This window comes from Perissodus microlepis, chromosome 9, assembly GCF_051167445.1.
Source record: "Perissodus microlepis isolate ML-2025 ecotype Zambia chromosome 9, ASM5116744v1, whole genome shotgun sequence".
Taxonomy (NCBI): Eukaryota; Metazoa; Chordata; class Actinopteri; order Cichliformes; family Cichlidae; genus Perissodus; species Perissodus microlepis.
Genome location: NC_140469.1, coordinates 17,157,729 through 17,184,808, shown reverse-complemented (window position 1 = coordinate 17,184,808; position 27,080 = coordinate 17,157,729). Strand labels below are relative to the sequence as shown.

Sequence of the window (27,080 nt, the reverse complement as noted above, 5' to 3'; positions counted from 1 at the left end):
CAGGAATATGTCGTCATCAACGGCGAAGGCACCGCTTAAAAAAAAAGTTCGGGTTATCTCAAGAACCTTTTTTTTCTTCTCAAAACATACAATTGTGGCGTTATAGGTGGCACTCCATGTAGGAAAAGCTCTTTAAATTATAATTATATTTTTAAAAATTGAATTAAACATTCTAATAATTAAACATTTTACATTAATTTATTGAAAGACTTTAATTAGATGCAAAGTATTTAACTACTTTAACTACTTTATTAATACATGTTTGTTATCATTATTCTTTTTAATGAATTTCAGTTCTCACTGAAGGAGCCTATCAAAGTTGCTATGGTGACCCAAGACGCTGAACCCCCAGCTACAGTCTTGTGGGAAACGTAGTCCTGAAAATCTTAATTTGTGGAACAGTCAGCCAAAAAAGAAAGCCAATTTACTGCATTACCCAGAATCCACCATAACAGTAACTCGACGAGAGTTATGCGTACCGCTTTTAGGTTTTCGAGCACTTTTTCTAATAACGTTTAAGCATATTTTGACGATAGAAATTGAAAAACGTTGACTGTTGCGCTTCGCGCACAATTTTAGTAAAGAAAAGACACCAACGTGATAACTGGGATTACATCATATTAAGGTGCAGTGCTGTATCAGGTGATAATGGCATTTCCAGGTCACAATCCTGACCTGTTTAGGTGGAGAAGAGTTGGCTCGGCAAACAAGGTAAGTCTAGTCTTTGGATTTGTGTAAATTCATAGACTGTGCTAAACTGAACGCTATACTGCATCTGTTTTCCCCAGTAATATCCCTGAGAGAGGGAAATAATTTGGCCAAATGCTCTTTGAATAATAAAGAAGGAAAAGCACATCTGTGTTATTACCGTGTATAAACTCGTGGCTCATGGGCCCGTTCAGAAATGTCACTCGGCCCTATCTCTGATACTCACATGCTTGCAGGCAGCTAGCAATGGCACAGACTTTTGGACGTGTGAGAAATGATTTTGAACTAATCTGCTGATTTGAAGCAGTGGCTAAGCTTTTCTGTGAAATAATCCGCAGACTTTAGGCCCTTGGCTCAGCCTCCAATTTGCAGACTGCCACCGCAGCTCAAGGTGTCTCTGAGCCTGTCTAGGCATTTTTAAGCACTCAAAGGTGACCATGAGGCCAGCATTTTTTTTTGTGTGTGAGAGCTCTTTGGTGTTTCTTACAGAGAATATTAGCTTATACTAATCTTTCTTTCAGATTCAAGTAAAGAAAGGTGATATTAATCAGTGGAAGAAGGTAAGAAATGTGTGTGCTCAGTTATATATATATTTTATTTATTATTGAGTTGAATGTCTTTGGGGGTTTGGGAATTGTGTGACGAAATTGTTAACTTCAGCTTTGCATGTGTGTGTCCTTTCCCTGACCTCAGCGAGTGGAGATGGCCTCAGAGTTTGCTGTGTCGGAAGTCTTCTCCCACAAAAAACCTCATTCAGGAATCAGCAGCCTAGCTGTACCATTGCAAAGCACTGAACAGCTGAGAGATCATGACGAGGCTTACAGTGAAGGTAGGTGCCTTATAATAAATAATAATAATAAATAACCTGTCTGTGTAGAAATGCTATCTATATAACCACATAGAGTACAGCAAGAGGGATGATGATATATGGCCTGTTGTTTGTTGCAGCTCAGGCCCTTTTAGGTGACTGGCTGAGTAATAAGCTGCGGCTGGAGTTGGAGTTGGAGGATGAAGATGACCTGATGTGCTCTGCTGAGAGGACGGGCACAGCTGCATCAGCTAGTGCTGTGCCTGCTGCTTTAAACTACAACAACTTTGATGGTATAAAATATTACCTGATGAGATAACCCAAAACTCATTATTTATTAAGACCTTCTCCATTAGACCTGTGGCCCTGATGGACGAGGCGGTACAGAACACCTTTAAAGAAACATTGACATCTAGAAGATTTACTCATGATTATGGAAGGCTCATTCAAAATTCAGTGTGGGTTTTATATTGCTTCAAATGGCCTCTGACTGCTAGGCTTTATAAGAGTATTCAAAACAATCAGTATGCAGTACTGTGCAAAGGCCTCAGGCCACCACTCATTTATTTTTATTATTAAGCTTCCAAAGAACCATACTTTCTTGTAGTTTTTTAAAGTGACCAATAGTTCTCCAGGTCTCAATGTTTTTCTATATAAACGTATATCAAAGTACACTAGAACTGGACTGAAAATCAGTGGCAACAGGTTTGATGGAGTGATGATTCCAAGTTTGAAAATTTTGGTTCAAATCATCAAAATATATGGAGTAGGTCAGGAGAGAGGTGCAACATTTATGTGTTAAACATGTTTTATGCTCTGTCATGATTTGGGGCTGTGTTTCACCAGTGGTGTTAGGGGTCTTGTAAAAATTGATGGAATTATGACCTCAGAAAAATAGGATCAAATTTTGATCCACCATTGCAACGCCATCTGGAATGCATTTGACCGGCAGCAAGAAAAACACACGATGGAACATTGTCAGTCATGGATTGGCCTTCCCAGAGCATGGATCTCAACATTATTGAGGCAGTGTGAGATCATCTTGACAGAGAACAGAAGAAAAGGTAGCCAGCATCTAAAGAAGAGCGTTGAATGTCTTTTAAGAAACCTGGAGAGCTATTCCTGAACACTAGTTTAAGAAATTAGAAGAAAACTGCCTAACAGAGTTCAGGCTGTGTTGACGAATCAAGGTGTTTGTACCAAATATCGACTTTCAAGCATTCACAGTTCATTAGGATTGTACAAACTGTTTTTGCCTTTTATACTGCATGCACATTTTATGATAAATTAATTCACATTTCCTGCAAAATATAAAGAAAATATAAAGGTGGCTGAAGACTTTTGCACAGTACTATTTCAGTCTGCATTACAGTACCATTGGACAAAATGTTGCCTGACTTGGGCATCACACCATTAATCTTACAAGTATTGTGCAAGGAATTAAAAGCACTGGTTTCCAAGATAGAAGGAAATTAATATTAAAGCTCAAAATGTTGAAAAATGGTCATCAATAATGTGAAGTACAGTACTTCAGTTGTCATATTTCTTTTCCAAAAATACTTAGAACTCTATAACTGCCTTGTCGAGGAAGAAGAGCAGTCAGCTGTCAAAGGCTTCCTACAAGACCTCATGGAGCAGGAGCTGTTGGACTCCAGGATGATGGAGGATTTGGCACTTGATGCTCATCAAACCAGAAAAAGATTTAGAGACCCGATCGTTACCATGGAAGCCCAACACCAACAGGTAGTCCGTGTCAAGAGATGCGAATGCTGAAGGTTTGGCTGTTGCTGTTGTGATGCATGCCGCTGAGCAAATCATCTGGAATGACGTGTGTTCGTGTGATGTTTGCAATTGTACAAAATGCTGCTGAATTCCAATGCAGGTGCGAGAAAACAGGGCCCAACGGGAGGCTGAGAGACAGAGGCAGCAGAGAGAGAGGGATGTCCTACGAGCTGCCAGAGAGGAGGCGAAGAAGAGGGAACAAGAGGAGGAGATGAGGAAAAGGCAGGAGAAACGCAGGCAGGAGGAGATGGTTCAGCAGGAGATGGTGAGGCTGAGGCGGCAGATGGAAGAGAGGAGAGGCCTGGAACAGACTGTTCGACAGAGGTAGGAAAAGGTTACAACAAGCCGATTGATCACGTAGCAGATCACATTGTTTGTGATCTGGCTTGCTTCACCTTCCTTCCTGGTGGAGAGAATGGATTAGTGGTAACCTGTTGACAAGGAGAGCTGTGATCAGCCATATCAGTCTGGTGAGCAAAGATAAGGCTGTGTTGTAAATCATGCTCTCACTATGAGTGTAAGGTCTTTCTTTACCACAGGAAATGTGTCATAACTTTAAATATTCCTCGTGGACAGCAGTCAGCAAGTGTCACAACATGGAAATAAACAGAAATCTTTATATCTGCGATGCTGTCACTATATCATATTAATGATTTTTTGTCTACAGTTAATAATACTGACAAACTAAAAAGCCATTTAAGGAATTAACAAGAGAGCTGAGACTTGAAGGATTATGGGAGGTGAAGTGTTTAGAAAGAGACCACACATTCTCTATGAACTACAAAATGACACAATATATGAAACTAAGAAAAAGTACCACAAAAAAACAGAAGATTTTATCCCAATTAGCATCATTGTGCTAACAGTCTCATGTTAGCTGGCAAGGCTAATGTTTGGCTACTATAAAACATGGATGATGGAAATAGCAACACCATTAGTGTTTCAGGTATTTGTACAGAAACCAAAAATATAATAATGGTTATATGGAACTTAGAGGTTTGAGTATTGAACAGGTTGTTGTTGATTAGTAGTCTGGGTCTGTGTGGCTCAGATTGGGCCTTTTGTGTGCAACTATCCATGTAAGTAAGTGATCACTCCATGTACAGGCACTAAGTCTGATATCTTCTTGGACAGGCGTCCATGCATCTTTCAGTTATTTCTAACCATTTCATAAACAACATGAAGCACTTTTAGAGGAATGGTGTTATATTTTGTATATATTCATTTTTGCTTTATTTGTTCTTTTTAAATATACTTTAAGAAGTTTGTATTGCAGTCAAAATCAGATAAGGGCAGCACCATGGATGTTTATTTGGATATTGATTTGGACATGAGATTTGACCTTATTACATAAAATGATACTACAGTATCTCATTCATGACAGTGCTTTCTTGAGGTCAGAGGTCAAATGGGACATAATATTTGGATGCAAACTATAATGTGATATTTAGCATACCAGTACCATTTCCTAAATTTACACTGAGTGCCTTAAGGCACACAGGATTTTATGTTTGTATCTTCTGTGTTATGCACATTAGGTTTATGTATAATGAAATGTGCCACATAAATAAAATTGCCATTGTGTTTTATATATTAATGTACAGAGAGAGAGGAAGAGCAGAAGTGCAGATCACAGCCAGAAACCTCCATTCAGCTCCAACACCTCTCATTAAACAACAGCATGAGGACGCTAAGCGACTGTATCAAGAACAAATGATTCAAAGAAAGGTTCACATTAACAACCTTAAGGTTGGTACCTGGAAGCTAAGTATGTTTGTGTAAATACTGTAGATTCAGTTGTGTTAAGAAGTTTGCATACACTCGAGGAAATTGGTTAGGATATTCAGAGACCACCAAGTCTCAAGCCTGCCCTGAACTGGAAAGTGCTGGAATGTCAGTGTTTTGGCCTGGAGAAAGCTTTTATGGTCAGACAAGGCAAAGATTAGGCTCATTGGCCCCAATGACAAACCTAACAACACTGTACCAGCTGTCGAGCATGGTGGCAGTAGCATCATGCTCTGAGACTGCTTTGCTACCAGTGTCACTGGTACATTACACAAAGTGGATGGAATATTGAAGGAGGAGGACAGTTCAAGGAATCATTAAAAGCCCAAAATTACTATGATATTTATGCCCATGATGACTGTTCATAAACTTCTGACCACAACTGTAGGTTGCTATTATATATGTGAATTTATGTTTCGCATGAATTTGTGTATATGGTCTAGTGTCTGCAAAGGCATTTCTCTGGGTGGTATTCAGTCGTGCTGGACCGAAGGCTACGTATGGGTAAGGCCAAGGCTCTCTATGACTGGAAGAGGCAGCTAAAAGCATGGCGGGCGTGGCGAGCGGTGGTGTGGGCAGAACGAAAGCAGCGCGAGGTGGCAAGAACAGAGGAAGCACTGCGAATCGAAAGCAGGCAAGAACCAGAGATTGTAAACATTAAAGTAGCTCTTATTGTATCATTGATGCCCTCCCCTTCTACCAAAATCTAAAATCAAACTATTAATTGAGAGTATCTCAACAGGTCACTCATTGACTGAGAAGCATTTATATCCAGGGTGCAGTGACCCAGCAGTAATTGAGGGCAAGAAATATGATCACATCCGTATCCTCCTCCAGACAGTGCCAGCTGGCTGCTGAAAGTGACCGAAGGCGGTTGCTATGGCGATGTCTGAATGAGTGGCAGCTATGGTGTCGGACGGAGAAGGAACGACGTGAGCTTTTGGCCCGGCAGCAGGAAATCAAACAAAAGATGGCTGCTCTAATCAGTGCTGCATCAGCAGGCAAACTCAAGGCCACAGAAAGTCCGGCTTATCGGCCAATAATGGCCCCACCGGAGGCACCGAACCGGACCACAGAGAAGGTGAGACTCACAAATCCTCATGTCATCAGCAACGGTGCACTCTCTTCATTAATGATTCCCATTGAACACAATCTGAAAAATATTACAGGGAGTGAAATCATGACTAAAACATCAGCTTTGATAGGCGGTGCTGAAAGCCTAATTACAGTGGCAATTACTGAGTTTCGGAGCTTAACTGAATGAAAAAATTTCCCTTTTAACGTTCGTCTTTGCATGAAATAACCTGACCTTTACTCAGCCCTTCAGCCAAAGAAGGTTTTGAAATATTTACAACTCTTTAGAGAGCAGGGATGATGAACAGGAGGGCAGAGACCTGATGGAAGAAATGCTGGAGAAACACATGAGATGCGTTGGCTGGTTTAACCTTTACAGCAGAGAGTTGTTTTGATGTTTTCTTTCCTCGTGTTTACTATCTGTCTCTACCATGACTCTCTTATAAAGGAAAGTGATGTAATTGTCACAGTCGGCTATGTGGGAGGCAGGAACTTGACAAAGAGAGAAACACTGAGAACACTGGAGGGACAGAATAGAAACACAAAAGGGGACTAAAGGCACAGAATCAGAATCATAATAAACACCAGGAACGTTGAACATAAACAGAAGGCTATGGAGCTAAATCCCGGATGAACCCAAAAACCTTTAGTGCAGGAGCACAGGACTAACGGCACGAAATAAAACGAAAGCAACCCGTAAGGGTAAGGAAATAAACCAAACGCATAAACACTAAGAAATAAAGAAAGACAAATATCAACAATAGAGAATGAAGAACTACAATGCAAAGATAATCAAAACAAGAAAAGCCCTAAACATCCCAAAAGCTTAAACACTTGGTCAACGAAGAAACAGAGCAGTAATTTATGGTGGAAGCCATTTTTGCTACGAGACTGTCAGGTTTATATTATTGGATTGTCATTTATGCGTAGAAATATTTGCTCATATATGCTTAGTTTTATAATCAATTGGATATTGATAGAGGTTTGATCCTTAGCAGGACTTCCAGGCCAGCAGATTTTGGGAAGTCATTTATGGGGTCACATCTTGACCCCACACACACACACAGATACCTACAAATACACACAGACGGTACCCTTTATTCACGTGTACGCCTATGTAAGATATCCTATGTTAATGAACCTATGCATATTCATGTAACCACATTAAAGGAGTGCCATAGGGCAGCGGTCCCCAACCTTTTTTGCACCACGGACCGGTTTGTGCCCGACAATATTTTCACGGACCGGCCTTTAAGGTGTCGCGGATAAATAAAACAAAATAAAACTAGTACCGGTACCGAAAAAAAGAAGATTTATTCATAACACACGTGAAAAGACCCAGGAAAACCGAGTTAACGAAAAAAAACGATAACAAAATTACGCTAAAAACCGATAAAAACCCTGAAAACCCATACATTTCTCCCCCGAGTCTCACTCTCGCGGCCTGGTACCAAATGACTCACGGACCGGCCCGGGGGTTGGGGACCGCTGCCATAGGGAACCTGGCTGAGAGTCTGACGGAGGTCAAGTGGGCGGAACGACACTTGGCTCCAGTTGGGTCTCCCTCGTGCACGAGTAACACAAAGAACTTTGGTGACTTGTGTCTTGCTTTTGCTGTGTAGTAGATTTGTCTTGAACGTTCCAGCGAATAGGTTTATGCTACAAACCTATCAGACTTTTTCTGTTAATGTATCAGAATTCTAAAAGGACAAAGTCTTAGTAAAGTTTGAGCAGCCTTGAGAGACCAAGAGAAACTTTTACTGCATCTGTGTTGTCGCCTTAGGCTCTATGTGAACCTAGCTTCTATGTAAAATCCCACCTTCTCTTTTCTATTCTCCTCAGGAAGATCGCTACAGCTCTGACACTTTAGCCCCCGAGACCTCTGCACTACCTCAGGAAAAGAACCCTATGATTACTGCAGCCCGACCCTCTCAACCGTGGCAGGTGACCCGACGCCATGCAGCACCCACAGCTGCTGAGCTCCACAGGGCATGGCAGAGAGAGGAGGAGGAGGAGGGTGGTGCCTGCACCCGTTCGGTATCGGTATCACCAGGCAGCAGGTTTGAAAACAGACATGCTGCCCAGAAGCAGATCATCGCACAACAGAGGAAGCTGCTGAAAGAGCAGCAAGAGCAAATTACCCGGCTGAAGCAGGAACAGAACATGAGGGGCTTGACGCTGGAAATGGAGAGAGCTGCAAAAGTTACCCAGTCAACAATGCTCGGAGGCTTGAGACCAAAGACTCGCAATATCGACACCAAGGAGCAGAGGTATGTTCAGTGCATATCGCATGAACCGGTTAGCTCTAGATGAGTGTGAATCATTTTATAAGTAATACGTATTAAACTGAGTGTTTATTTGTTTGTGACACCAAACAGCCAACCCTGTGTCATAAGCAGTTTTTATGGTTCCACCCTGCCATAAGGCACCTTTTATAAAGGATTTAAAAGCTGCAATTATTGGCTTTTTCACTAAATGATAAATAATTAACTAATGTTCTGCAGGTCCATTATAAGCCAAAAAGCAACTTCTGGGCTGTCAGTTTGTGCTATTAAGTTATAAATTAATAAATGCTTTTAGTTTCTGTCTTTTGTTAGTCTATCCAGTCTGCTGATGCCAAATGTTTCTAATTTCATAACAAATTAAAGCAAAGTATAATTTTTGCAAAGTTTTGAATAATGAGTATGCTTAGTGTCCGTCCATCCTTTATAACTTCTGCTCATTTATAGTTCCAGATTTACATTTCCTGTTTTGCTTTTTCCTTGTGAAGCCCGAGGTACTCTCAGGCCAGCTGAAAAATATAGTTTTGCAGCAAGTTCAGGGTCTAACAAAAGGTGTCCTCGTTGTTGGTTGTGCCCTACAAAAGCGTCAGGTGGAGGTGTGCTGGAGACGATCCTGGTCACTGCCCAAACCACCTCACTGGCTTCTTTCGACCTTAATGTGGTGTAGGAATTTATTTGCCCTTGTGATTCGCCGGTCTGTTTTTTCTAGGGGTATAACCGTTTTGAGGGGGAGAGCGGCCTTTTTTGGACTTTATTTGATAGAACAGTGAAGACTAGACATGAAAATAGGATGGAGATTGGGGGAAGGACACGCAACAAAGAGTCCTGGTTGAGACTCGAATGCGGGACACTGGATTGAGCCTTTCAGCTTATGATTGCCTGCTCAACCAAGTAAGCTAAACTGGTGTCACAACTTTAAAATCTGATTAGGAACCCAAAGCAAGGTGGAAAAAGCCCAGATGAACTGGATGTATATAAGCTCCAGTGCCGCTTCATGAACAGGGAAACTGGTGTCCCCTCCTGAAGACCCCCTGCAGGAAAAGACATTTGGCTCAGGTGCAGTGAAAGCTGTGAGCCTTGCAAAAGCAGATTCTGAGCATCGTGACACGCTGGACCGTCATTGAACAATCAGTTCATGCTTAAAAATCCCATACAAACATACAACTTACAAACTCCACACAAAAAGGCCCAAGCTGAGCTGAAGGTTCAAAGCCAAAACCTGCTTGGTATGAAGACACACTGCACCACCATGCCCACCTGTAGCTTGTAAATGTGTATACAAATGTACTGCTGTGCTTTCTCATGAATCAGCTGTGGAACGGGTCCACATGAAGAAGGACAGAGCCCACTGAGAGATATTTGTCACAGCCTGCACGTACAGTTTGGATGAAGCCAAGGAGGGATGACCTTTCACTGTGCATTATTTAAACTTGGAAATGTTCGTGTGACAGATGTTGAAATGAAACCATGTTTGGTTGGTTCCTCAGGCTTAGAGATTTAGAGCCTGTGCTGTTTAGGTTGATCCCGTCTACTAAATTGTTTCAAATACTATATTTAACCTGGCTTCACACTCAGCCTTGTGTAAGACTAACTCCACACACTCCGAATTTGTTAACAGCTCTGAAACCTCTCAAGATGAGTAATCACTGTTTGTTCACTTCTCTTTCCTCGGCGCAGACTAATGGCAGAACAAGTGGAAAGGTTTATTTGTGTGAACACCTCATTAGGTAAAGTTAAAAGGAACCAATATTTCATATGTGTAGTTTGGTACTACGGTACAGATAATTACGGGTTCCATAATATAGATGAAGATGCACTGCGGTACAATCTGTTACCCGATAACAGCTTTTGTTATTAATATAAATCATGGAGGAGAAGATAAAAGAAACAGATGATGTTTAAACTTTAGAATGAGTAAAAGGAAAGAAAAAGTTTATGACTGCTACAGGTGGAATACACTCTCCAAGCAGTGTATACAGTAACAGAAGACAGCTCAGCACATTGGAGTTCATTTACAGATTTACAGACAATCTAATGTATGTCAGTCAAGTTTGGCTTTGGTCATTACCTTTCTGAGTAACACTTGCCAGGAACAGTATCAGACAGACTTCTGACAGGCCTTTGTTTCTGTTGCAGGGCACCGAGAGGGACTGGAGAACCTGACAGTCAGAGTGCACCTTCAAGCAAAGCTGTCACGCTGCAGACATGCCCCCATCCACTCACCACAGGTCAGTATTAAAAGTAGCTCATTGTGCAGTGGGAACTTGCAGGTTCACACACGCACAGAAAGTTCATTTCCATCTCCCAAAGATGTGGTGAAGCACTGCTGTAGCTCTTTTATTCAGGAAATTAAGTGACTCCAAGTCACACTTGTGAGCAGTTTACATTTGTGGGCATAAGGGCCGATGTGTTCGTGTTCAGAATGAAAAGTGTAAGAAAGAAACGTGTACATAACCAATCACTGGACTGTGCAGAAGAAAACCTTGTCATCCGCTCACTTTCCCTCCGTCTCTCTGAAGCCATGGAGGCCCGAGCACGTCAGCGAGCAGAGCGAAGGAAGGAAATTGAGGAACTCAAGAGGAAGAAAGAAGAAGAAAAGCTGGTAAGCTGAAAGGTCATTTTCTGGGGAAACGTGGGGGTTTTTTTTTGCAGCAGCAGCAGCTGTGGTTCAAGTGGTGGCTCTGATTTCCCATGGGTTGGTGGTTTGATTCCCTGCCCCTCATTGTTTGTAACTGATCTCAGGAAAGACGTGAAGCCGGGAGTGTGTGAATAGGTGAATGAGAAACCGATAGTAAAGCAGTAGAAGCCAGCTAAGGTTAAAATGCACTCCATAAGTGCAGACCTCTTACCATTTTTATTTTGGAACCTCCAAAACAGCTGTCGTTAAAAAAAACACATCCAAATTTAATGGAAAACACAACTTTCAGGCTCAGATGAAAGCCGCTGAAGAGCTCAGGCTGAGGGAGGAGGAGGAGGAGAAACGCAAAGCAGCAGAAAGACGTCGGGAGGAGAAAAGGCTGGAAAGAGAGGTGAGGTGTACTTCATATTTTATGGATGTCCGCAAAAAAGCTGAACTTCGTGGGTCTGAGTACAAGAAGCGGTTCTCTCATGTGACTCCCTGCAGAATATTAAAAATAATCTCGCTTTGTGTTCCTGCACAGAGAGAAGAGGAGAAACAGAGACAACTGAAAAGGCAACGGGAGCTGATGGCACTGGCCCGCCAACACCACTGCAGAACGTTGTTGCTGCGGCGGGGCCTGGCGCCATGGAAACGCCTCATTCAGCTCAGACAAGCCAGTGTGGAGGTAAATCACCTGTCCTGTTCATTTCAGCTGTCAGTCTACAGCGACACAGGGAGCCAGCAAGTACTATTGTATTTCTGGCTGTGAGGAGTAAACTAAAAACATTTATTTGACTTTAACACCATTAATGTGTTAAAGTGGCAATTGTGAGCAATGTACACAATAACTGACAATTGTGAGCGATACACAAACTGCTCTGGTTTTTTAAAAAATAAATTATTGTCGCTCAAAAACCGAGCCAAAGGCAAATCTACGACACACGTTGGACGTGAAAGTGCAGAAGGAATACGTCCAAACAAAAGCTTTCTAGCAGCACTCCCTTGACATCATCACTATTTCATCCTCCAAATGTTCCTGTCTTAGCAAAGCTTAACAAATGAACGCAGAAAATCTTTTGTATTCATGTTTCAGAGCTTGTTATAAAACCTCTCTGTTTGGATGCGAGTACATGGCTTTTCTACCTGGCACATATGATTGAGTTTACATTCACGAGTGCACACTGGTGCTTTTCCCCCCCCCTCTTTTTCATTCCCTGCCAGCTGGCCGAGCGTCATCACAATTTCATCCTCCTGAGGCGGTGCACATTAGGCTGGCAGCAATCAGCAAGAGAGTCTGTGTCTGACAAAGAAGCTTGTGCTGACCAACTGCACCAGCACTTTTTGCTTCGGAGGAGCTTAACCTGCTGGAAAAGGGTGCGTATACACCTGCACACATACAGACGGCATCCGGGGCTGACTAAAAGAAATACCTTTTTCCTAATCTCCTCTTCTGCCTGCTCAGTCATATTTTCATTTTTCCAGTCTGTATGAGTGACAGGTTAAAGGAAAGAAGCCAGCCCTGTGCCTCTGTTTTGCTGTCTGTGTTTGCTGGCATGACTTGGGTACACGAGAGGGATCAATGCAAATCAATGCAAAGTTCTTTCCTACCACGAGACATTCCTGTGTTCATGTGACTTCTCTCTCCCAGTTGATAATAAACCATCCACAGGGCGATATGGGTCACTGATCAGCTTGATGAGTATGAAAATAATGGAAATCATCTGCTGTGACCTTCTGAGTCACCAGATCCCCAGTCACCACCCACACTATCAGAAAAACATCAAATAAGGAGACAACCAACGCTTATATTAGATTTTCCTTTAGTTTTTCAACCATCTTTTATATCCTGATTTCTTAGTGGTTTTTAAAAAAATATTTTTCACACTTACATGTTTCAGGTCAAAAAAATTAACATTAGACAAAAATAACTGATTAAATAATACATTTTTATTTTTAAATACCTGGCCCTATGTGGAAAAAAATAATTGCCCTTCTTGTTAAATCATGAATTAACTGTGATTAAGAGCAATTTTTGGAAAAGCTGAGTTCAGTTTCCCAATTCAGTTGTCTAATTACATGACCTATTCAATCAAGAAATCACCAAAACAGAACCTGTCTGGCAAAGTCAAGTAGACTCCAAGAGGTGATTGACTCATCCCAGAGGTCATGTCATGGCACACCCTGGACAGGTCAGCAGTCTTTCACAGGGCTAACACATAGAAACAGACAGCCATTCGCACTCAGATTCACACCTATGGCCAATTTATAGTTACCACTTAACCTAATCCCACTAACTGCATGTCTTTGGACTGTGGGAGGAAGCCGGAGTACCTGTAGAGAACCCACACAAACTCGGGGAGAACATGCCGACTCCACACAGAAAGACCCTGATGGTGGAATTGAAATCAGGACCTTCTTGCTTCCCCCCCCAAAAAAAGTAATAAAAACTAATACAGCACTTCATAAAAAGAACACCAACACCATACCAACAGTGTCGAGGCTGCTTTAATACTTCAGGACATGGGCGATTTGCCGTAATTGATAGAACCATGAATTCTGCTCTCTACCAGAAAATCCTGAAGGAGAATTTATGGCCATCACTTTCTGTCCTGAAGCTCAAGAGCACTTAGGTTATTCAGCAGGACAATGATCCAAAACACACCAGCAAGTCCACCTCTGAATGGCTAAAAAAGAAATAAAAATAAAGCTGTTGGGGCGGCTTAATCACACTCTGGCCTCAAAACAGACCGCAATGCTCTGGCGTGACCTTAAACAGGCTGGTCAGCCTTCAATGTGGCTGCTAAAGGTGGCACAATCAGTTTTTAGGTTTATGGGAAAATAACCTTTTCACAATGCATCAAGATGATGTTTGATGATCTGAAACATGTAAGTGTGATGAATACCAAAAAACTAAGAAATCGAGAAAAGGAAAAATACTTTTTCACAGCACTGTGCATCTCATCTTATAATTTTTGTTCACTTTCACTGTATTCCTATTTGTAAGCAAGTGTTGTTCATTCCAGCTGAGAGACATACAGATAATTCAGGAAGAGCGAGCCGAGCGCTTCTATCGCACACGCACTCTGAGGAGGTTTCTGCTGGCGCTGCTGGACCACGTGACTCAGGAGAGGCAGGTGGAGTGGGAGCATCAGGAGCTGGCTCTGGAGCATAATGACAGGTCTGCTACCCCTGACTTTGCCATATGTTCACAGTAATATAACCAGCCAAGTGGGTGTTATTATACTTAACAACTTGAAAGAACTTTAATTACAAGTTAAACTGCTGAATCAGAACAGTCTTTGCAGCTCTTAGAGAAAGGACAGGGCCTGCAAGCCTTTGAAGATGTAAACATTCATTTGACCTCTAGGCATTTTCAATAAGAGACTCTCAAGACCTCAAGTAGCCCTGAAAAAATAGATTTACTAGGAAGTTGTGTAGATGGTAATTCTATAATACACATTGCAGAAGCAGTTTCTGGATATTCACCAATATGAACATTCTCATTGCTGGTTTGTTCAGATTTGTCCTTAGTTTAGCATCACAGCTTCCACTAATTACAAGGTACAACAGTCCGCCACAACATCCATCCTTCCTCCTCTCAACCCAACCAGTCACGGCAAATGGCTGGCCCTCCCTGAGCCTGGTTCTGCTGGAGATTTCTGCCTGTTAAAAGGGAGTTTTTCCTTCCCACTGTCGCCAAAGTGCTTGCTCATAGGAAGGCATATGATTGTTGGGTGTATTATCGTAGGGTCTACCTTACAATATAAATCGCCTTGAGGTGACTGTAGTTGTGATTTGGCACAGTATAAATAAAATTGAATTGAACTGATATTAAAAATGACACCATGAGTCAATAATATTAATAATTTTGTTACAATGCACAAATCTGCATTGTGGTCCAAAAGAGGGCTTTTTATAAGCAGCATTTGTAGGATTTAATGATCTGTCATTGCCACAAGTTGAGAATGTTTATAAACTTCAGCTTGTTAGGTGAAGTCCGCTAAATGGCCACAGGCTGCAAATGAATTCCCACCAGCTGCCTTGGTGCCACTACCAACAAGCCCCAGAGTTACATGTGAGAACTTATTAGCCGTTGTCATGCTAGAGGTCCCTTTAATCCAGTTTGTTATTGCTCACTTGCTCTGTTCCCGTCTGTCCCTCCATCTGCCTGCATATCAGACGAGTGCTGCGGCAATGTTTCCTGGCCTGGAGGCAACTTCCATGTTTGCTGCGCAAGGAAAGAGAGAAGGACGAGCGGAGGGAGAAGCTGTGCCGCAAAGTGACTGAGGTTCTCCCGGATTTCTGCTCCCATCCACTGTAATGCCTCTGGGAAGACCGACAGAACGGGCAACGTACTGCATACTGATGCAGGCGACACGCAAACATCTCAGCATCACTCTGGAAGATGACTGCACACTTCTTACATTTATTTTATAAAATATTTTCACATAAACACATAAATCGACCAGAGCAATTATTGGAATACAAAAAACAAAAAACAAAAAAAAACCTTTAATGCCTGTGAGAACCAAAAGCAGTGAAAAACTCATTTCTAACTGATGCCAAAACATATTGATTCATTTGCATTTTCCATTTATCTAAGAGTTGTTCCATTTCTGAGTCAGTTTTGAAACAGATTAAAAGAGTCAAAGTAACCGTGTGGTAATAACTAAGCAATCAGCTGCTGTGGAACTTCAAATTAGCTGACCTGTGCCAAAATGTTTCAGTTAGTTGTGATAAATATCCATGAATTCGTTTCACAAGGCCAAGTAAGGTCAAGTGCAGTCTGTGAATGATGAAAAGGTTATAGTGAGCCCTAGAGAGCCTCTTTGAATATCCTATCTGTGCACTCAGAGGCATCATCTTGTGCTGTGTTCAGACAAAATGTCCCCACCAGGATCAGCAGATTGGAGTTATTGTCTCGCATCAAGGCACTACGAAGGAGGGGAGACATAAGGTCAGCCTTCAAGTCAAGGAAGGCATCCAGCGTGAAGGACTAGTAATATTTGTTTGGCAGAGGTGACGTATATGACCAGCTGCATAGAGGAGATCCTGCATGTCCTTCACATTTATGGCAGTATGTGCATCTTATGGGCGTGAGTAGTTGTTATTGCTAAGTGTCAAAGTCAGTGCAACTCCATATGTTGCACGTTAAAAACGTAGCAGCTCTAAGGTTTGCTGCCAGCAGCACGTCCAATCAGTTAAAAGGAGTCATGCTGCCATCCGGTGGACACTAACACACCAGCAGCCACAATTCCCAAACTTTAAACAGCATTGCATCACAAGTCTCTCACACCAAGTCAGTGGGAGAGGGGGGAATCACTTTGTCTCCCATGCTCATGAACTCAGACCAGTTGCCACGGAAACCTCGGGAATAGGCGCCAGTGTTCACGACGAGTCCCCAGTAGGCACTGCGAGCGGTTTTCTCTCGCAGGGCGATGCGGGCTTCGCGCTCGGTCACGTTGTAGCTGACGTTGATGAGCTGTATCGCCAGCAGGTGAAGCAGCCCGCCCGTCACGATGCTGCTGTACCACGCACAGGTGAAGCAAAGAGCAGTGCTGGAACACAGACAAGGACGGAGGTAGACAATTTTTTTCTTTTTTACCAGCGCAAGTGTTTTATTTTCATGCTCAGCCACTTTCAAAGATAAAATATTTAGTGTAACCAGTTTAAAAGGGTGTAAATGGACACATCACAGTTAAAAGAACCAGTATTTTTACATATTGAGGGCATGATACTCATTCAGAGTTTGCCTGTTTTTAACTCTGTGAGTTCAGTAGCAGTGCCAGTACTAGTCATTTGAACTACTTCACATGCATGCTCGTTGCTCTGAGCAAAAACTGTGAATCTTTCTCCAACAGCTTAATGGGCACTGCTTCAAGGTACTCTTGAAAGTGATTCAGTAGAGCGAAAAAAGCCAGACACTCAATATGCTCATGGAAGGTCCTCACTTACTTCTAGTAGTTCTGGGAAAATTATTAAATGTCTGTGCAGTGGGTCAGTGAGGATCTTAATTGCTGCGAAAAAGGCTGTCAACCCTATTTTCTGTGGACTCTATCTCAGCTGTGAGTGTTTATTTAAGCACAAGTACTGACTCTGTGCAGTTAAGATGTTTAATTTTGTTCACAGGGTAACAATACAGAGGCTCCTAATTTTAATTAATAAGGCACTGTGAATACATATATTGATTACATTACATTTTAAGGAAACCTGCCTGTAGAGCCTGATTTATTTATTATGCTTTTTCTAGTATACATACACTAGTACAGAGTATATAATCTGTTCCATTTGTTTGGGTACTTAGGGTTGCTAAGCATTTGACCTTGACATTCATTGTTAGGACACAAAGTCAAGCCATATCGAGTAATAGATCACATGAGAGCTGTACAAAACACTTTTTACGACATCACAATGACGCCGTAACAGACTAATTCCATCATATTGGAATATGGACAACATACTGGAGATCAATGAGAAGGTGAATGAGGAAATAAATTACATGTATGATCACCTGTGATGAAATAATGAATTAAAAGTAAACTCAAACACTTCTTCTTATTCATTTTTACTTCACTTCCATATTTTAGGTCTCAGCATTAACCACCACAGGTCCACATGGTCACTGAACATGTTATTATATACAAACCTTACTGAGCTGATTATAAACCTGTATTTACACAGATGCTTTTTACAGCAACACCAAGTCTTCTCTGCTAAAAATCTAAAAAGTTGAATTAAACTGTGTATTTCACGATAAAGCTGACGCCAAAGATAACGCCGCCACCATAAGCTAGTGTAGCAGTATATAGTGGCTTATGGTGGTGGCGTTATCCTTCCATTTGTCACCAGTGTTTCCTGATGTCTGTGGGAAAATGCCTAGTTTTCATTCTGGATTTGGTCTCTGTTTCAGAACCGTTACAGCCCTGATGCTAGTGCCAGAATTCAATTAGCTATGCATAAAAATTGGAAATCTTTACAGTTTCCAATCAATACACACATACATGCATAGCCATTTAAGGCTGCTCCCTTATTTCAAACAGTGAATGAATCTGAAAGTTACAACTTGGCACAGATTTGACACCAGATGTCCTTCCTGATGTAATGCCCATGTATCCTGGCTCGGTGGAGATGTTTGACCATAACGCACAGGAAAACAAAACACATCATATCAGCACAAAAACCTTATGCTAACTATAAAGTGCAGTGGTGGAGGGAAAATGATTTGGGCTTGTTTTGTGGCCACAGGAACTGGACATGTTGCAGTCACTGATTTGACCGTGAAGTCCTCTGTGTACCAAAGTATTCTAGAGACAAATGTGAAGCCATCTGTCTGGCAGCTAAAGCTTGGTTTGAAACTGGGTCATGCAACAGGATGATGATCCAAAACACTGCAACAAATCTACAACAGAATAGTTGAAAAAATAAAAGAATAAAGGTGTTGCAATGACCCAGACCTCAAACTGACTGAAATGCTGTGGTGGGACCTTCACAGAGCTCTGCATTAATTAATTCTTGCAAACCTCAATGAACTGAAGTAATGTGGTAAAGAAGAATGTGCCAAAATTCCTTCACAGCAACATGATAAAGCCAAACAGAAAATACCACTTCAAAGTTCTGCTAATGGTGGTTCTACAATCTCTTGATTAATGGGGGTATACTTTTTTTCACAGGACTGTATGTCTGTTTCCACTACCTGTACTGGTTGTAGACTCCTGGGCAGTAGAGTAAGGCGAAGAGGAGATTTTGCCGTGGACACACACTCTGCAGCACCAGGCTGATTCCGTACAGGGACGTCAACAGGAAGAGGACGAGCGTGAGCAGAAAGCTGCGGTGATTGGCCTGCCCCACACAGCTGTTTATCCTGCCCCGACACAGACAGGAGGGGACGCACAAACACACGAGTACACACACAAGCAGACAAAACATTGTACTGAGACTCCAGGGTTACACTACACTACACACAAACATGCAGGAGCGTGCATGGTATAGAAGGAAGGCAGCAAGGAAATTGTGACGTTAACACAACATAGAAAAAAATATGGTGAGCTAGACACAAGAGAACAAAGATATTCATTCTCTCTGAGCTCATTACCTGCAAAGACAGAGTAACTTAACTCTTATAAATTAAAGATGTTATTTTAGATCTGCGTGGTCTTTGTGCAGAAAAGAAGCAGGTCACAAACAAGACAACTTCAGTGTTTGAAGGAGAAGAAAGCAGTGATGACAGGCAGGTCAAGTGAGAGGAATTTGAATGGAACCCACCAGACACAGTGGTGGTCGAGACGCAGCACGCAGACACCACAGATGCGACAATGCCCCGCCCTGGGGGGCCGCACCATCCTGCATGCCTGACACCAGTTCTTTCGGTTGCTTTCCTTCATTTCCTCCTCCGCATGCTCCGACACCCCAGCCCGGTTGGCTACAGTCATCGTCACATCCTGCCTCCCACCACTGAGGGAAGGGTTTCTGCCCGTGGGGGAGCTGTAATACGCCACCTTGCTGTGAACGGACTCTTCGTTTGGGCGCAGGATGCCCGGATCTCTCTTGGTGTGGAAAAGAGCCAGCAGGGTGAGGACGACCCCGACGCTTACCAGCGCTAGCTGAAGCAGTCCAACATCCCCACGTGGAAACACCTCAGTGATGAACAAGTAGTACATGTACGCCAAGGAGAAAAGGGCCAGGCTGAGGAAGAAGAGGGTCCGTCCTTTCTTACGGTGGGTGAAATAGTAGTACCACAACACTAAGCCCGGCAGAGCTGTCAGAACCACCATCCCGATCAGGAAGTGGAGAGCAGCAAGGTGCAGCAGGGCAGGAAGGAGAAGAAGAGGAGGAATGATGGACAGGTCCACCTTGCGCGCTCCACCCCACAGCCACGGCACACGAATCCGATCTGTAACGACTGCAGCCACCTGTGACAGGGATTCAGGCTTCTGAGGTTCCCTCTTCAGAAACCTGATGAAGTAACGGAAAAGCTGTAATACCTTTTTTTTTTTTTTTTTTTTTTTTTTTTTTTTTAAAGTAACCATGTAGGGAACTTACTAACATGTTTCAAGCACCCAAAATACAGACAGAGAACTCAAATACAAGTTATTCATTCATCATATTTTTTTATAATAAACAGCAGATTGCAATTACAATGTGATTTTTATACCCTGAGTGTCACTATGTGAAAAACCTGATATTGATGATACAATAAAGCATTCAGTCATCAGCATCAGCAGGACTCATGCTTCTGACTACCAAATTAGTCGACTAATGGAACTATCAAGAGCCCAACATTTACTGACGTGACGGCAAATGAAGAATTTCTTATTGGGCCATAAAGCTGCAACAAGCACACACAAATCACACCTGAGGCCGAAAATTATAGGTCTTCCCCTCTCTTCTACGACCCTCCCAACAGGAATACAAAAAATCTTCATATTACGAAATATCTCAGAATAAGTGGGCCTCAATGAAAATGTGATTTTAATGGGGTACAGTGTTGGGCAAGTTACCTTGAAAAAGTAATTAATTATAGTTACTAGTTACTTCTTCAAAAAAGTAACTGAGTTACAAGATTCTAAAAGTAATTAATTACTTGAAAAGTAACTATTGCGTTACTTTTAAAAAAATGTTTAATCCTCTGGGGTCCAGGGTAGATTTGGCCATTTTAACTACTTTTGATGTTTCCTCTACATTTCACCTTTAAAAACTATTTACTTTTCCTTGTTTGGTATCATTCTTTTCAGCGTGTCGGAATTTACAGTTATGTTTTCATTTTGACATACTGTATTAACACAATTGATCTAAAATCAGACAAAAAAAAACATAATATCCGAGTAGAAAAAGTTATATTTTTTACTGTAACAACCACAAACATGTTTAATGAATCATATATCATAACATTAAATGCAAATATAAATAGTCAATTTTAAAATCATACGCACAGGTTTTGCAGCCATTTACCTTTTACCCCTTTTTTTATAACAATTTCAAACTATTTACAGAACAATCAGCTGTTCTGCATTCAATAAGATGCCACACACATTATTTGTGCCACTCCAAATATTTCTGTCCACTATAAAGGAGAACATCACAGCCTGATACCTGCAGGTCTGACAGCAGCAGGTGTATCACTCCTTTTTCTACCTGGAGACAGCACTCGCCTTGTTGTTCTGACACACAACACAAAACTATCCACAACACTACAGACTAACTACACAAGACAACACAGTAACTACTTAACTAACTTTTCTGCTCTCTCTCTCTCTCGCCGTCACTCCTAAAACTTCCCCCTCTTCCTAAACAACCAAATGTCATGTTGCCATATCATTTTTTGATTGGTCGACATGGTGCATTTTTCCACCAACACGAAAGGGCAGAGGGTTTTTTTGTTGTTGTTGTTGTTTTTTGGTCATAAGCAGAGAGTGCTTGCTAGCTCTGTCCTAAACGTGACGAAACTATTCAGGAACAAACGCTGCGTATATTTTGTTTATCATGACTCTGGTTTTGCGTGGCCTATCAACACAATTTAAAAACTGGTATATATCACCTTGTTGCTTTGTCATCTTAAAGTGGTCATGTGATTGGCTTACCGCGACTACTTCATTCTTCCTCAGTCAAACAGCAGCACTCATGCGATTGTTTTGCTCCCTTAGCTCCAGGTGTTGTGCCAAAAAGTGATCGTCAGGCAGAAAGTGATTGCCGTCCGCGGGAGCGCGCGCAGCTGCTTAAAGCTGTAGCGACCAGATCTTGGGGGGCCCTGATTACTTACATAGACAGCTGCTTCCGTGCAACTGATATAAGGTGCAATAAGCTGAAGACAGCTTGAACCGTCTGTTTGTTGAAAAATAGTTTTCCTTGTTAGTAACGGTAACGGCGTTGTAACGATAGTTATAGTGATTAGTTAGAGTACTCGTTACTGAAAAAAGTAACTCCTTACTTCCATCACTGATGTGGTAGAAATAAAATTATCTGATATCTTTTGTTTTAGATAGACAGAACTAAGACAGTAGTTACATTTTTAAATTTACTTTCTGGGTTATAATTCTGTTAAAGCGTCTCTGTAAGAACAAGCAAGACAGTTTGTGCCCTTTGCACATATAATGCAAGCAGCAGCAGAGAATTACGAGCACTTTCAGCTGTTCTGTTATGTGATTGTAAATGATTTGGCACAGTGTTTAAACCAGATGGCCTTCGTGACACAGCCCTTCCATTTATCCGGGTTTTGGACTGGGCACTGGGAGTACACGTGTACATGTGACCCCATGACACTGGGTTAATGTCTCCTCCCAGTGTCAAACCAAGGATCTTTCACATAGAGTCACTGATCCCATCACTGCTATATTAGAAGCTTTGGTATGAAAATGATGTGATTCTCTTTGGATTTTGTCCAAAGAGTCCAGGAATTTGACCAAATTGTCTGATTTGTGTTTTATTTTCTGTTTACTGTATATTATTTCTGCTGGTATGACAGGTCTTTAAAGGTTGCTCCTTTTTGTTTATAAGTAAAGTTTTTTGTCTTGATTTAACTACAGTCTGTGTGTTTGTTGTAGTTATGTAGTTTTGTGAAAATCTCCTAAAGTCTGAACCAGTAACATTTCAACTGTGATGTTAAATTGTTACTAAATTTATAAAATCTAAAAAAAAAAAAACATTAAAGAAACATGGACTTTAATCCTTAGCCGACTAACTTTTTTCATTCTCTCCTAAAAACTGATAATCTTTAGCAGGACCTGTGATTGGCCAAAAACAACTCAGAGGAGGGACAGGAGTCTAGTTCAGATCAATCGAATTACAATTCACCTAAAGACTATTATGGATTTTCGTCGAAATACACCAAAAACAAGTTGTCTATCTTGGCTTAAATTGGGGCACAAAATTAAATCTCGCATTTCCCACCTGTCACAGGCGTCATCCAGGTCCTCACAGTCACAGCAGCAGGCTGCTACATGGCTGCGCTGTCCGTGTCTGTTCATGTATTCGCAGCAGCACAAGGCCGCCTCCTCCTCCAGCACCTTCTTGGCTTGCCTCTTCATTACAGAGAGCCCTGCAGCCTGTCAGAGGTTTTAAAAAAGGTAATGAGTTCAAGGAAAGTGAAAAGTTGCAGATGATCAAAGGGAAGGGAAACATATTAAGTGAAAATACCTTTAAAAGTCCACTTTGCTGAACTGACCTTTTCATGCAGAAGCTTACCAGACACTTGCATGCATTTTAGATGGTGGAGTGCTTCTGAACAGATTTCCACAGCACTTTCACTTCACTTCCTGTCCTCACATCTGTCACACATCTGTCACCCTTTAATGATTTACAGCAAATGATCAGTCCCCCCACCCCCCGCACACTGGCTTGTTTATGTGGCACAGATGGATATGGATTTGGGTTGAGGTGGTGTCAGCAGTTATAGCAATGGCAGGTCTTAGGTGGCCTCTCAATCATGACATGACAAAGTGGGGTTAATCCTTCAGCTGAGTTAAACCTCTATCTTTGGGAGGAATATGAATGAGCCTCTGATTAGCAATAAATCACAGAATGAAATTGTGTGTTATTATTAAAGCTCAGCCAGTAATCACGCTAATGTGTTAAAAGGACATTCTGGGTCAGAAAAGGTTACCAGCATCTAATTAGGGTCCTTCCAGGCACCCTTGGATCTGTAAGAGCCTAAAGAGAGGACAGATTGGGTTACATGTACTGATTAATGGGTGTGTGGTAGCACCAAACAGCACATCTGCTCCCTGACAAATAAAGAAAAATACTGCTGCAAGGGCTTACAGTGTGACTGTTGCACTCAGCAATTTTACAGCTGTGGTGTTTAATGCTTTGGCCAAAAAGCTTTGCAGGGCAAAGCACATCATTTTGCTTCAATATCTAGGAATTGCTGTCGTTTAGGATGGAAGACGTCACTTTTACAACTCTGATTATTAGCTGAAAGCAAATCAGCAACATTTTTCATAGTTAATAGTTTCAGATTACAACTGTCGAGGATGCTTGCTTTACTTATTTTATATATTTTTGCCGTAAACACCATATTTGTCTGACACAATCGAGGCTCATTCTCATCCTAGGCCAAACTCTCAATTTGAATGGGAAAATAAACAGCATAAAATAACATTCCCATTCGACTATATACCAGAGCCAAAGAAGTGTGACAAGGAAACCTCCAACAATGTCTCAGTGTCTCAATGCCTGTTGCTGACAACGAAATGGAGACAGACCGATATTTGGGGGACTCCAGTATCTGATATATTAGCTGATATATTGTTTTTTTTCCACATACACACAAAACATAAACCAATGTACCTAACACTTGTTATGTGTACTTTTATGTGTAGTTACTCGTTCACACTATGCTTGGATCAGGGTTTGTTACTGCTTTCTTACCAGGTTTATTACCTTGTTACCAGCAGTGCCCTCTAGTGGACAAACTATGCAACATCAACAGTGATAACGTGCCTGAATGGTGTTTCTCCCATTTCTTCTTTACTTTTTTCATTTATCAGCTGTTATAAATGTTGATACGGAGAGATCTGCAAATTGATAATATGACGTAGTAATATCAACTGTTACACTATCAGTATTTTGTACCAAAAGCATGCCAACAGCAGCTAATAGGGTAGTGGTTTACACATTTGCCTAACAGCAGCAGATTGAATTCCTAAGCTACTGAGCTTCTTTCTGCACAATTTCACGCAAATGTTAAAAAATGACTGTAAAACACTGAGTACAGATGGATAAGGGTGGAAATTCAGATCATGTTGAGCTCCGTGGGTTTAGGGAGTCATCAACTAAATGGGATTTGCATCTAATTATTAAAATAATCCCAACATTTGGAACATTAGTTTGTTTACTTTTAAGCTCATGAAAATGGAGGGACTACATAAAAAAAGGCTGCAAATCCTCAGTTTTAGTGCAGACTTTTATTCTAAACCCTTTCCGAAAGTCCACACTTTAATTACATTTTGCCCATTTCATTACAAATACATTTAACTGGTGTACAGCAGCAAAATTAGGAAGATTTTGTCACTGTCCAAATGACTGTACATTAAAAGGCAGAGCTGCACAGTTAAATTCCTGAAGCTTGTAAAGACATAAAAAGTACTTAAAGTGGCCTTGCCTCCACTCAGTGCTCGGCAGAAAGCAGGATTTACAACATCAGTCTTTGTACATGTGCAAAGACTCAAATAGTAAATGGATTGGTACTTATATAGGACCTTTCTACTCAAGTTAAGATACTACACGTCTCATTATCCCAATCACACACAATCACAGCACTTTTATCTATGCCTAACATTTACATAGTCAAGCTCCCATGGATGTATCCAGACCAACGCATGTTCCCATGGCTTCCTACTGGTAGAAGACCACCTTTGGGTTTTTTTTTTTTCAGAGCAATAATATTCTCATACTTCCTAAAACGGGTCTGAATGTACCACTAGTGGTCAAGGAAGCTACACCTCGTTTGGAAGTCAGCCTCTTAGACACCTACACACCTGGCAACTGACCAACCAAGACACCATGCTAAACCTACCAGGCAGAGGACCTAACAGCTGTAGCTTAATATATACTTTATAGGTAGGATGACCAGATGTCCCACTTTACTATTCTTTCTCCCACCTCCCAATCCTACATACTGAGGGAATGTCCCACATGTTGCTTTCTCACAAGAAACAAGGCTGTAAAAGAGATGTGCTGATCCACAGAACCATCCCTACAGAAACCCAAAAATGATTACCACGCAGAACAGCAGCTGCGATTACAGATAACCAAAAGTTACAACAATTGTAGTGGCATATAAAAAAGTAAACAAGAGTTTTGCACAAAAAACACACTAGCTTTCAGGTTATTTGTAGCCTTACTGCAAACTCCTTACCCCACATTTAGTCAGCTTATATAGAGACTATTGAGTGTTATAAACATGAACATTCCATAGAAAACTATTGAGACAAGTGTTACTTCACAAAACTGCTGCTAGCTGCAACTTATGTTATCAATGAAATTTTACTTAGGGTAGATGGGGAGCCAAGGTGGCATTAGAATAACTAAATACACGCCTGCTTATGAATAATTAATTAACATCAGTTATTTTTGTCTGCAGCACACCTGCTCTAAACTATACCTTGCATAATAAACTTTTGTTTATAACAGGATGCGGTGCTGACACATTCAGTAAAAATCAGTTTTTGTTGGAGACGCTGTGACTTTATACTCGACTGAATGTAAATATTAGGACTTCACCGTTTTCCCTGGCATTTAACCCAATGAATCCTGCAGCTTGTCGGTAACATAATTACAGACTGCAGCTCACAGTTAACCGACGTTCACTTATTTTTACCTGCCAACAAGCCGCCGTCTCACCGGAGCGACACACTGCGTCAAAGCAGGTTTCACGACCCGACAAACCCGGGTAAACATACCTGCACACGGGGCTGCTACATGCCAGCCTCTAGAAATATCGACTGGAACGATTTTCCCCCGCCGTGCTTCTTAACGGAAGTCTCGGTCCCGGCAGCAGAGCTCGTATCCGGTGTTTCTGCCGCTAAATGCAAGTCGCGTGAAGTGACCCCGGAACGGCGGCAACTGCTGGGGGTGGAGGCTGGGTTTGAGTGTCCGGCTCGGCTGGTGCTTCCTGCAGGAGCCGGGGGGTGTCTTCTGCGTGGACGTCCAGGTTTCGGTACACAGAGAAGTCCTGCTTCCTCCTCTCCAAACTGGTTGAACTGTTTCTGTACTGACGTCACATGAAGTGGCTTCTCCCCGCCCAGCCTACTCCCACATGATGCTGCTACTGCTGCATGCACAGCTGTGCTCAGGTGAAGTGCTGGAAAAGCTGTGTACCAATACTGCATCAAAACAAACAGTCAGTTTAATGGTCTTTGTGAGAAGCTTCGTCCCGTTATAAATTAATTATAAGTAGCTTATCTTACTCTTGCACATTTGGTTATGCAAGAGAGATAATGTCAACATTTTTTGGACTTTTATAACTTATATCCGGGCATGATTGATGATTGTGGACATGGCAGTGTAGCACACGTGTGCTAAAAAA

The 27,080-nt window shown here is 41.7% G+C and overlaps 2 protein-coding genes across 5 annotated transcripts; one reads left to right on the top strand and one right to left on the bottom strand.

The window, feature by feature from the left end:
• On the top strand, positions 1-22,567 carry ccdc191 (coiled-coil domain containing 191). 3 transcript variants are annotated; one of them, XR_014801295.1, is made up of 18 exons: positions 1-711; positions 1,230-1,268; positions 1,402-1,537; positions 1,657-1,809; positions 3,081-3,259; positions 3,399-3,622; positions 4,903-5,047; positions 5,527-5,717; positions 5,921-6,164; positions 8,000-8,427; positions 10,576-10,667; positions 10,959-11,041; positions 11,367-11,468; positions 11,601-11,744; positions 12,281-12,433; positions 14,083-14,237; positions 15,239-16,640; positions 18,730-22,567. XR_014801295.1 is itself a non-coding variant. In XM_084939337.1 (17 exons), the coding sequence occupies exons 1-17, from the start codon at positions 649-651 to the stop codon at positions 15,378-15,380; spliced, it is 2,673 nt and encodes an 890-aa protein (XP_084795463.1). In that variant the 5' UTR covers positions 1-648; the 3' UTR covers positions 15,381-22,567. The 3 variants fall into 3 exon arrangements, 1 of the variants encoding a protein (XP_084795463.1); XR_014801296.1 differs by lacking the exon at positions 11,601-11,744; XM_084939337.1 differs by having other exon boundaries at positions 15,239-22,567.
• On the bottom strand, positions 15,466-26,776 carry zdhhc23b (zDHHC palmitoyltransferase 23b). Of its 2 annotated transcripts, none has more exons than XM_084939340.1 (5): positions 26,455-26,776; positions 22,943-23,097; positions 19,322-20,011; positions 18,753-18,920; positions 15,466-16,617 (listed from the first exon to the last, which is right to left on the bottom strand). In XM_084939340.1, the coding sequence occupies exons 2-5, from the start codon at positions 23,077-23,079 to the stop codon at positions 16,350-16,352; spliced, it is 1,263 nt and encodes a 420-aa protein (XP_084795466.1). In that variant the 5' UTR covers positions 23,080-23,097; positions 26,455-26,776; the 3' UTR covers positions 15,466-16,349. The 2 variants fall into 2 exon arrangements, with proteins under 2 accessions (XP_084795466.1, XP_084795467.1); XM_084939341.1 differs by lacking the exon at positions 26,455-26,776 and adding an exon at positions 26,373-26,449.
• Positions 26,777-27,080: the final 304 nt, after the last annotated feature.

Coding starts and splice junctions, on each gene's coding strand:
- ccdc191 (XM_084939337.1), top strand. CDS start 649: ATGGCATTTCCAGGTCACAATCCTGACCTGTTTAGGTGGAGAAGAGTT. Junction 712..1,229: donor GAGTTGGCTCGGCAAACAAG/GTAAGTCTAGTC, acceptor TCTTTCTTTCAG/ATTCAAGTAAAGAAAGGTGA. Junction 6,165..7,999: donor CGAACCGGACCACAGAGAAG/GTGAGACTCACA, acceptor TATTCTCCTCAG/GAAGATCGCTACAGCTCTGA.
- zdhhc23b (XM_084939340.1), bottom strand. CDS start 23,079: ATGAAGAGGCAAGCCAAGAAGGTGCTGGAGGAGGAGGCGGCCTTGTGC. Junction 18,921..19,321: donor CTCGACCACCACTGTGTCTG/GTGGGTTCCATT, acceptor GTGTCGGGGCAG/GATAAACAGCTGTGTGGGGC. Junction 16,618..18,752: donor GGAGTCTACAACCAGTACAG/GTAGTGGAAACA, acceptor TCTGTGTTCCAG/CACTGCTCTTTGCTTCACCT.